The sequence below is a fragment of the Strongylocentrotus purpuratus genome, unplaced genomic scaffold, assembly GCF_000002235.5.
Source record: "Strongylocentrotus purpuratus isolate Spur 01 unplaced genomic scaffold, Spur_5.0 spur5_scaffold_4, whole genome shotgun sequence".
In the NCBI taxonomy this organism is placed as follows: Eukaryota; Metazoa; Echinodermata; class Echinoidea; order Camarodonta; family Strongylocentrotidae; genus Strongylocentrotus; species Strongylocentrotus purpuratus.
The window spans coordinates 23,844,291-23,855,890 of record NW_022145610.1 but is presented as its reverse complement, the minus strand read 5'-3'; the positions used below and the strand labels follow the sequence as shown (position 1 = coordinate 23,855,890).

At 40.0% G+C, this 11,600-nt stretch overlaps 1 protein-coding gene across 1 annotated transcript; it reads right to left on the bottom strand.

Annotated features, from left to right (window-relative positions):
* Positions 1-4,001: 4,001 nt before the first annotated feature.
* Positions 4,002-11,308, bottom strand: LOC105438620 (toll-like receptor 4). Its single transcript, XM_030997241.1, has 3 exons — positions 10,079-11,308; positions 6,552-6,631; positions 4,002-4,026 (listed from the first exon to the last, which is right to left on the bottom strand). Exons 1-3 carry the CDS (start codon positions 11,306-11,308, stop codon positions 4,002-4,004), a joined length of 1,335 nt encoding a protein of 444 aa, XP_030853101.1.
* Between the last annotated feature and the right edge of the window lie 292 nt (positions 11,309-11,600).

The window sequence follows — 11,600 nt, the reverse complement described above, 5'->3', positions numbered from 1 at the left end:
GCTAGAGGCTGCTCCACACTACTACAAGGCCAAGGAACTAGAGGACGCATCAAGCAAGAAGATGCCTAAGGGCGTCGGCAAGTCAGCCGGTAACTGATCGGAGTTACACAGAAGACTGGTATTATTGGAGGACCAGTCATGGGGATGAGTAGTGCTGGCCATCATCTGGTATCGTTGAGATGGGACTCACTTAGGGCGTGTTCATGCTTGATTTTGACGGCCAGAATCAGGCATCTGTTACGCGTTTAGTTTAAAACACGATTGCGTTCATGCTCACTTTTGAACAATCACCGAAAAACAGCGATCACGATCGCCGATCGTAAACTCACAAAAAGATGCGTTTACAATTTGTAAACGCGTTTAAATGGGGTCAACGCACTGACCTCTAGTGGGTCTACGTAGCATGCGCACACAGGTTTGCGAATCCAGCTGAAGGCCACCCAAGGAGAATTGCCTGGAGAAGTGAGCATGAACAGTGCACCGTGGAACTGCGATTACGATGAGCGTTTACGATGAGCGTTACAAATCGCTTATTGTGTCGCTTAGAGTTGAGCATCGTCTGAGGATCAATTGTGTATGTAGGAGGTACCTGCCATCACCCATTACGGATCCGCTAGACCTCACTTATTAGATCAAGCAAAAGGATATATCTTACTTCAGATATAAAGAGTATACATCTTTGTATCACGTATTAAGGATGTGCTATATAGTCCTCTTTTAGAACAAATAGTAGGATAATTCTTCCAGTTTTGTACAGACCATTCTTTTCTTTAAAAGAATGGTAGAGAATATGCCAGGAATGGTTGCCTTGGTAATCCGAAGCTGATCTCACCTTTTCCACCAGGGAATTGTTCCCAGTTCTAGAATGACAAGCGTCTACGTGATGGATAATAGATGTTATAGAAGATACATGTTGCAGAGAAGATGCTTGGGACAGTTTCCTAGGTAATCAGAAAGCTGTCTAAAGATGCATGGTCACCTGGTAAGGTTGCAAGAAAACTCTGACTCCAACAAACATCAGGACATCATTAATCCCAGTTCTTGAAGAATTACCTTGTATGTGAGCTTTAAAAATTGGCACGGAGGATAGATATGACAGAAAATATGCATGAGACAGTTGGCTCGGTTACTAGAAGCTCATCTCAAACGTGCCCCTTGAGTCCAGTACAGTCAACAAGACCCTGGCGAATAGTGATTGAATTTATACCATATTCATTTGATACCTGTGCATTCAATATTATTGAAAAAGCCAGTTGTTCTTGTGAGGTTTAATTACTTCAGACTTAAGTGGATCAGGCATTGCCATTGATATGTTAATTCATGTACTGTTATATAAATGAAATAAAACTATTTAAAAACTTTATTCCGTTCACTTTGTCATATTTGAATATATTTTTAATTTTGTTTTCTTCTTCAAAATACATGTATACTGCAAATTATGATGACTTGGATGGCACAATACATGCAGCGGATCCAGGATTTCTTGGGGGGCCCAAATCTGAAATTATGCGAGCTAAATATTGGTACGTAATGGTGACCATGCAGCAGTGACGTAATGAGCAATAACGTTTGGGGAGTGGGGGGGGGGAGACAAAAAAAAATCAGTTTCACCCCACTCTTACATGCAGGCCCCGCTGAACTTTTTTCAAAGTGGTAGGGGGAGCCTAAAGTATTTACGATCAAGTAGAGCATACCCTAAATTGCATAGGGTCTAGGGGCAGAGCCCCCAGAAGCTCAGGGGGTATGGGCATTTAATTACGGCCAGATGAGCATATTTTGATAACTTAATCATGACACTGGCAGGTCACTAATTGGCATGGCGTCAAGGGGGCAGAGATTTGAGGCATTTTATAACGCTCAGATAAGCATACAGGGGCTCACCTTAGGCCCCCTGTTGGGGTCGAGGCGGAGGAGCCCCCGGAAGCTCATGGGTTTTTGGCATTTAATTACGGTCAGATGAGCATATTTTGATAACTTATTAATTTTGGGAGACTGGCAGGACGTTCATTGGCGTAGGGTCCAGAGGGCGGAGCCCCCAGAAGCTCAGGGGTTTTAGGCATAAAATTACCATCAGATGAGCATCAAGACCAGCCCTTGGGCCCTAGGTGAGATCCAGGGGGCAGAGCCCCGGAAGTTCAGGGGATTTAAGCATTTAATTAGGGTCTGATGAGCAAATTTTGATACCTTATTTGTGACACTGGTAGGTCACTAACTGGCGTGGGTTCCAGGGGCCTGAGCCCCCGGAAGCCGTTTTAGGCATAGAATTACCGTCAGATGAACATTTTTTTTATACCTTATTTGTGACACTGGCAAGACACTAATTGGTGTGGGGTCCAGGGGGTGGGGTCCAGAAGCTCAGGGGTTTTATAGGCAATAAATCACTGTCAGATGAGCATCCAGGGGCCCGCCTTAGGGCCCTAGGTTGGAATCAAGGGCGGAAGCTCAGGGTTTTTTCTTACTTTCCCTCTTTCTTTCTATTTCTCAATAAAACATTGGATGTGGGGACATGGCACATTGATTGTGTTTGTATTGCATTTCATATATGTGATGACTTTGTACATTGAATGTGGGACATGGCATATTGAATGTGTTAATTGTATTGCATTTGGTAGCTGATGACGTAATACATGGGATGTAGGGATGTGACATCTTGAATGTGTATTGTATTTGATAGCTGATGACTTGGTACATGTGATGTGGGGACATTGCACAGTGACTGTGTTTATATCGCATTTGGTAGCTGATGACTCGGTAAATTTGATGTGGTGACATGACATCTTGAATGTGTATTGCATTTGATAGCTGATGACTTGGTGCATTGGATGTGGGGACATGGCATAGTGAATGTGTTTGTATTGCATTTAAAAGCTGATGACGTGATACATTGGATGTGGGGACATGACATCTTGAATGTGTATTGCATTTGATAGCTGATGACTTGGTTCATTGGATGTGGGGACATGGCATATTGAATGTGTTTGTATTGCATTTAAAAGCTGATGACGTGATACATTGGATGTGCGGACATGAAATCTTGAATGTGTATTGTATTTGACATAGCTAATGACTTGGTGCATTGGATGTGGGGACAAAGCATATTGAATGTGTTTGTATTACATTTAATAGCTGATGACTTAATACATTGGATTGGGGCGGACATGGCACATTGATTGTGTTTGTATTGCAATTCATATGTGATGACTTGTTACATTGAATGTTTGAAAATTTGAAAACGTGCCGACCAAAATTCCGAATAGAATGTGGGATCATGTCTGTTGGTATGTGTCTACCCCTATCTCCCCACATCTAATGTGATTGATGCGTCAATTTTTTAAAATCTATTTCATCCTCCCATTAATTTTATTTTTTAATGACACTCTAATTGATATAGCTTTATATTTTTTTTGGATAAAAATATGAGTTTAAAATTAATGCTAGTTGGTGATATCCCACTTCCCTGTAAAAAAAAAATCCATATCCCCACTTTGGACGTTTTGTCTGTATGTGTGTGTGTGTTAGTTTTCGTGTAGAGAGGGGGGGGGGGTATAAATTCGGATGGATCCTAATGAAGGGGGCAATTTCGTACATACTTAAGGTATGCCAATAAGGAATTAAAAAAAGGGGCATAGGGTGGTTGTACTCCCCCCAATCCACCACTGGACATGACCGGTGTGTGTAAGTGGAGGAGAAACATGCGTGTTAATGCCGTGAACACTTATTATGCCTGGGACTTAATGGCCCGAGTTCACAAATGTGAATTCGGGCCTGTAAACGTAGGTCCAGGTAAAAAAAGACTTTTAATTAGGATTTTGAGGCACTTTATCACTTGGCTGCCGGCCTATTTTAAGACTGAGAAGAAAAAAAAAGAAAGTGGATAAAAAGAGCATTCATATATTGTCTATTTCTGTCAAGCTCTCTCTCAATAATCCTCTCTCAGCCCCCCCCCCCCCCCACGGCCCCCGCCCCCCATTAGTACCTTCATTTCATTCAGGTACAAGTGTTCAAAAGAGATTCTCAGCATCGCCACTGTGCTTTTGGTAAACAATTTTGGTAAAACAGTTTTCTACCGACCTAAAAGATAGTTCACGCCGATAACGCTAGGGTGAACTTCTTTACTCCAGGCCACGCGCGGATCCAGGATTTCTTAGGAGGGAGGCCCAAATTTGAAATTATGCGAGCCAAATATTGGTACGTAATGGTGACCAGCAGTGACGTAATCGGGGGGGGGGGTGGGTGCAGGGAGGGGCGAGTTTTTCCCCTACCTCCGCGAAGCGCGGAAGCGTCGACATTTCAATAAATCATTAGCGAAAGAAGACGATTCGTTGTACCGTTATGACTTTTAATCCTCGTCTAAATTGAGTTCCACCCCTCCCCCCACACCTTCCTGCGCGAAGCGCGGAAGCTTTAACGTTTTATTAAATTATTAAAGAAAGAAGACGATTCGTTGTATCGTTATGACTTTTAATCCTCATCTAAATTCAGTTCCCCCCTCCCCTCCCACGCGAAGCGCGGAAGCTTTTACGTTTCATTAAATTATTAGAGAAAGAAGAAAAGATGTTCTTCGTCTACTCCCTTTTCTTCCTACGTCCTCTTCCTTTTCACTCCTCTCTTTTTTTTCCTTTTTTTTGGGGGGGGGGGGTGGGGGGGCCACCTCACACCCCCTGGCTACGTGCCTGCGGTCAGATGAACATATACTGATACCTTGTCCGCCCCCGGAAGCTCAGGGTTTAACCCTAATAAGGCCGGGCTATTTGAGGTCTTAGTATGGCCGGGGGGCCATTATGGCCCCCCTTAAGATCTCGGCCGCGAAGCGGCCGATCGCCGTGAAAATTTGCACGCATGTCAAGTGAAGTGTATAGAATAATATGATAATTTCAATTTTTTGAAAAATTCACTCATTTGCATATTTATGGTAATTTATGCAAATAATGTCATAAAACTCACATTTTTACCCATAAATCATATATTATTCATAATTAGGCATTCTTTTTCACTACATATATTCAATAGACCATTCTGAATTTGGAAAAAAAATTTGGAAGAGCCAGCTTATTCCTTATGTAATCCCTTGTTTTGATAATTTCTTAAGTATTTCATTGTTTTTTTAACTTATGTATTTCATTGTTTTTGTTGTTTCATTTCTTACTACAATTCAACTATTTTGACACCCAAAACAACCACCTAAACTTTAAACAAGACCCAATAACCCATGTTTGATCTGTTTTTAGGAAAAATGACTTTTCCATATGTTTTGTACACAAATCACGAAAATGAGCGATTTTCGGGCTGACATGCAAAGACAAAAGGTCATGTGACCTTGTAACCGTAGATCCGATTTTCAAAAAAGACTCGAAAAAAAGAAGTCAGCGAGTGGCGGGGCACCATCCATATGCGTTCTCGAGCAATCAGAAAAATCGTGGAGGGGGGGGGGAGGGGCATAATCCGCCTTAGGGCCCTAGGTGGGGTTCAGGGGGCAGAGCCCCGGAAGTTCAGGGGTTTTAGGCATTTAATTACGGTCAGATGACAATTATTTTGATACCTAATTGTGACACTGGCAGGTCACTAATTGGTTTGGGGTTCAGGGGGCAGAGCTCCCGGAAGCTCAAGGGTTTTAGGCACTCAATTACGGTCAGATGAGTATCAAGGGGCCCGCCTTAGGGCTCTTGTTGTATCCAGGGGGCAGAGCCCCCAGAAGCTCAGGGTTTTAGGCGTTTAATTACGGTCAGATGAGCATTTTTTTGATACCTTATTATTTTGTGACACTGGCAGGACAATATTTTGCGTGGGGTCCAGGGGGCAGAGCCCCCAGAAATCAGGGGTTTTAGACATTAAATTACCGCCAGATGAGCATCTAAGCGCCCGCCTTAGGGCCCTAGGTGGAATCCAGGGGGCAGAGCCCTCGGGGAACTATTTTTTCTTTCTTGATTTCTTTCTTTCTATTTCTCTTTAATATATTTTTCAAAAAAAGTGGGGGTGGGGGGGGGGCGTTAGAATTAGAATTAGAAAAAAAACCACGTTTTAATTTTATTTCCCCAAAGCCCCCCCCCCCCCGATCTACACCTTGTCGGCGGGAATTTTGCAACTGATATCCCTTACCTTTCTTCATTCTCTTTTTTGTTCTTTCCCTTTCTCTCCTCTTTCCCTTTCACTTCCCTTCCTTCTCTCTCTCTTTTAGGTTTGCTGGGGGGGGGGGAAAGGTCATTTTGACCTTCACCCCGCTCCACACATTGTTGGCGGGATTAACCGCAACTGATCTCCCCTTCTTTTCTCCCTTTTCTTTTCTTCTTCCTATTTTTTGTTCCCTTTTAGCTCTCCTCTTTTCCTTTTCATTCCTTCTCTCTCTTTTTTAAGCGGGGACGGGGGGGGGAACCAAGGGCCTTCCTCCCCCCAATCCACAACTTGTTGGCGGGAAAATTGCAACTGATATCCCCCTTCTTCTCTTTTCTTCTTCCTCTTTTTCCTTCCCTCTATCTCCTCTTTTCTTTTTGCTTTCCCTTTCCTTCCTTCTCTTTTATTTTTTGATTGGGGGGGGGGGAGGGGGAGGCAACAGCCTGGAAGGCAAATCCCCCCTGATCTCCTTCTTTCCTCTTTTCTTTTCTTCTTTCTCTTCTTTTTTCCCTTTCTCTCCTCTTTCCCTTTCCCTTCTTTTCCTTCTCTCTCTTTCCTTTTTTTCTTCTTTTTTTTTGGCGGGGGGGGGGGGCAAGGCCCGCTCGCCCCCCCCCCCCTGGATCCGCGCCTGCTCCAGGCAGTGATCATCTCACATTATGCTCAATGTGTACAACCATGTTAGAGAATGATATGCTTCTTTATTCTTGTAATGTTAAGAACAACCATATGAATATGAAAAGGTGGTTCAAAGGTTAAAGGCCAAAGGTCACTGTACATTGAAATCACAGATTAGTCCATGCATGAAATGGAGTGAATAGAATTTTGGGGGTGATGTAAACAAAATCTGAAAATGTGTGTGGTGAGAGTATTTTCCCAAGGAATGATGCAGACCATATTCATTTTTTAAAATTTATAATGAATGAAAGAAATTACAACAAAATATGGATCATTCTTGCACGGAAAATTATATAAAAAATACTTTTCTCAATTTTTATTTATGTTCACCCCATTTTTTGTATTTACCATGTGTTACAGTACTTTGGTTAACATAATTTTTAATGAATCATTTATACAGTCAAGGGAATTTGAGTTTTGTATGCACAATCGTAAGGAGATGAATTTATATTTCTGACTCATAAGGTCAAAGGTCAGTGCTCAAAAACCTTGATTTACCACAAAAATCATGGTTATCACGATAGAGCGTTTGGTCTGATTTTGTATTCTTAAAATCATGTCCTAGAGTACCTAGTACCAGAGAGGTAAGTTGTACTATACTAGGGGTTAATTAAGGTCAAATTGTCGTTGGTCGTAGAAGTAAGAAACCATACATTAATTGTGCTTCGATCCAATTTATTGATAGTGATATAAACAAGTCAGATAATTATTACGTGTGATACAAGTAGTGGTGCAAATATGACTTCAGGTTTTTCAGGAAGTTATTGATTGTAGATTTAAAATTCTAATAAAGTGTACCAATAGAACTTTCTTATCTTAGTACAAATGTTATTCCCATAAAACTTGGTGCAAATGTGCCGATCATAATAGTATATATACATACATTAAGAAAAATGAATTAAAACAATTTTTTAAAGAACTGCTCCTATGACCTTGCCAAAGAACTCAAGTGGGTCAAGATTCACAGAGGGGACCTGACCATTTGCTACATCTACGGTTGCTCCGAGCTTTATTTTGCCAAAGATTTAGGTTTAAAGGTAAAGACCAGTAATGGTCATGCGATTGCATTGTGAAAGAAACGTTGTGGAATCGATCAGAAAAGGTCGATCATCTAGCATCTAGCATCTGCAAGGTTCTGGAATCATCAAAATGATAAGAAATTTGGCTCATTCTTCGTAAAGTTACAAGCACTATACACAGAAAGATGTATATGGGACTACCCTATCTCTCTCACCAGACCATGAGAGAAATAAATTTACCAAATATATGAATTAGTAGGCGGTTTCCCGGCAAATTTTTTATCATCATGTATTAGTCAAAACATATTCTTTCACATGATTGGTAATGAGAGCTTCCATTTCATTTTTTGAAATTGGGGCGTTGCCAATACTGGTCTTTACCTTTAAGGTCACAATTGGGGTTCACCGGAGCATGTATCATACAGCCACCATAAGAAATATCAACTGAATGATATAACCAGTAAAATCGATAAAAGCATTTGCTAATTATCTATAAGAAATTAAGAATGATATTTGATTATAACACATTCATTCTACATATTTCATTATACTTAGACAGCTCTTCTTTTGTTAAGATTTGCACAGTAATATTTTTTTTCAAAGAACTAAGTATTTCTTTATTGCAACCAAAACTTCTGGTTGGATTTCAAATATGAATAATACTACAAATAAATGGATAACAATGATAGAAATATTGTACACAAAGTTTTAAAAAATGCAGAATCTGATACATAGATTTGTGAACATCAAGGTACTACAATCAATTCATTACACATTATCAAATAAATTAATGTTAGCTCATAAGTACAACATTTCATAATAATTGTATTTAACATGTGAAGTAATTAGGGTAGGTTTGTCTATAAATTGAGTAGTTTATAATGAAATTGATAATGATAATTGATAAAAAAGAAATCACAGATCACTAACATTACACAGATTCAAAATGGAATTGTGAGTGATGGTACCGTATATCGACTGTTGAGAGACAGAAGGGCGTCAACGCATATTCACTCCATAGACCCAACACCCTCCCAGCTCTTAACAGACGATTTGTCATATACATCGTATTGAAATCAATAAACTAACAAACTGAGCTTAGAGTATGGAGTATGAATTCGGATCTGGTATACAAGTAATAGTACTAAGGACTGAAAACTTGGGAAATTTTTAATAGCAGCAATCTACATAATGTTTATTCTTTACATTTCCTAACGTAATCTCAAACTGCACTGCTTTACATTGTCACTACCTAGTAGTTGTAGATATTATGATTAATGTAAACATACTAGGTAAGACATTGATGCAAAATATAAAAAAAAATGCTTGACAACTTTTTTATTGTTAAAATATGTATATATTTACAATATTGACCATTCGTATGGTATTATGTGTATTACTATTATGCAACCTTTATTCCATGTAGTAGTTGTACAATTAAGCATACATGTATTTATTAACACATTCATTCTCCAAATTAATAGGCTATCAAACACCTCTTCAGTTAATAAAACATTGAGAATTCACGAGCAATAGTTTATTTCACATTTCACAAAAATGCAGAAATGTAGATTTTGCAAGATATAGAGAATTAATAATATAAGTGTGTGAAGATTGATTTGTCCCAATTTATGTTACTTAAGAATGTGTCATATTAAATCCTACATCTAAAAGGCCCTTGTTCAACCAGTCTACCTCTCATTCTTGAGTTATGAAGGAAAAAACATCAAATTTACAACGAGTATGAATAATTTAGTTGTTAAATGTACATTGAAGCCATTACAAAAAAAAATGATGTACAGTTACAAATTGCAGCAGCTTTACTTTACATTTTTTACTATCCGTATGACATTCTAAATATGTACATTTAACATGCATAGCTGTCAATCATTCCTCTTTTCCAAGACTTGTTCCTATTTATTTACCTTCATAAAAGTGTTAGTAATCCTTGATTCCTCTGTAGTTGTTTTTGATATATGGAAAACCTCTGTGTAAAAGCAAACTGAATACCAGTACACCGATGACCGATACCGGTAATGCAAGCCGTTTAAGGAAAATGGGGTGCAGCAAAGCAAAGTAAACAAAAAAGTCACATTGTAAGTGTAATTTTCCTTGTTATCTGGTCTGATCAAAACTATAGTAGGTGTATCGGTAAACAAGTTTGCCGATATTGTTTTGGAGGATTTTACTGTTTATTGGATGATTATGTTCACAATTAGTTTGCCTTTTTGTGAATGAAAGCAGTCGGGTTAAACAGGAATAACACTATTGATCACCCTGTTTGCTCTCATGCTCTTTTCAAACTGGGCCCAGAAGAGTTCCTGGCCATCTTCATCCTCTGTCCACAGCATGTAGGGTTTGTTCTTACTCATGAACAACCGGACCAGGTACGGGAGATCATCATCCTGGATGTCCTCAAGGAAAATCAGTATGACTTTGTCCAGTCTGGTGTCATTGAGGTGCTCTAGGGATATGCGTAGCTTGGTCAGAAACCAGGCTTCATCCACAGAGTTGTTGCTTATAAAGAGGACAGTCTTTAAGCTGTTCTCAACAACGTAGTGGAGAGCTGGGATGTAGAACATCTCGATGTTGAGGTTGTTATCGCCAAAGGCCACTTTCTGGAGATGTGGAAACCTCTCCTGCAGGACTGGCTTCATGATCTGGTCCACCCATTCCTGGTCATCCTCATCGTACATCAGGTTGAGCTGGTACTCGTAGTCCTGGGCATCAAATTCTTGGTCGATTTCCTCGTAGCCAAAGATGGCAAGTTTTAGGAGGAAGAGCTTGTAGTTGAGCCACCAACGTTTTCGATATGCCACCAAGCACAGGATGGCCACCAGAACAAAGAAGAAGGACACACCTGTGATGATGAGGATATTAATGCCACAGTATTGATCAGGATGGAATGAGAGGATTGGTGATTGCACCATGTCTTCGATGGAAGAGAGTGAGCAAAGTGTGTCATCAGGATGGATGAGTTCGACATTGCCTAAACGTAGCCACTCAACAAACCAACTCAAGTCGCATGTACAGGAGAAAGGGTTTCCTGATGCGTCTAACCTTGTTGTCCTGTTTGTAGGAAATACTGTTCCAGGTTCTATTGTGGTGATTCTGTTGCGCTGCATGAACAGGTGGTGCAGAGATGGGGTTCTATTGAATAGGGTCTTGGGAATCGAATCAAGTTTGTTATTGGTTATGTAGAAGACTCCAAGCCTGGACTGACTTTGAAATAAGTCTCCAGGAAGTGCTGAGATCTCATTGTCACGAAGATCCAATTTTGTGAGAGAAGTCAGACTGTCAAATACACTGGGAATTAGGACTTTAATAGATGACTGAGAGAGGAGCAGTTCTTCAAGTCTCTTCATGGGGTTGAAAGTTCCTGGTGCTAAAATATGTAGGTGATTTCCTCTTAAGTCCAGTCTGACCAACGATCTGAGTCCCAAAAAGAGTGATTTAGAGGTCATGGTATCAAATAAATCTGTGCTCATCAAATTATTTTCACGCATAGCCAGTTTTACGAGAGATGTAGTATTTGTAAATTGGAGTTTTGAATGAAGTGCCAACCCTGAAAATGATAAATCTAATATGCAAATAGCATCTATGTAGCGAAAAGCTCCATTGATGACTTGGTGAGGTTCATTGGTGAGGTAAACCTCTTTGAGGTTCTTTAGATTCGTGAAGGCATTTGCAGAATACAAACCTTGAATATCATTGTGAGACATGTTCAGTATTTTGAGATTAGTGAAATCCCATAGAAAATACCACTTGATCTCTGTGAATTTGTTGAAAGAAAGATCC

Bases quoted from the DNA above. Each gene is read 5' to 3' on its own strand.
- LOC105438620 (XM_030997241.1), bottom strand. From the start codon at position 11,308: ATGCGTGAAAATAATTTGATGAGCACAGATTTATTTGATACCATGACC. The intron at 6,632-10,078 runs GTGATCAATAGT...AGGGAAAGGGAA, and splicing joins AGAGCATGAGAGCAAACAGG to AGAGGAGAGAAAGGGAAAAA. The intron at 4,027-6,551 runs GCTGTTGCCTCC...CCAAAAGCACAG, and splicing joins AGGGGGGATTTGCCTTCCAG to TGGCGATGCTGAGAATCTCT.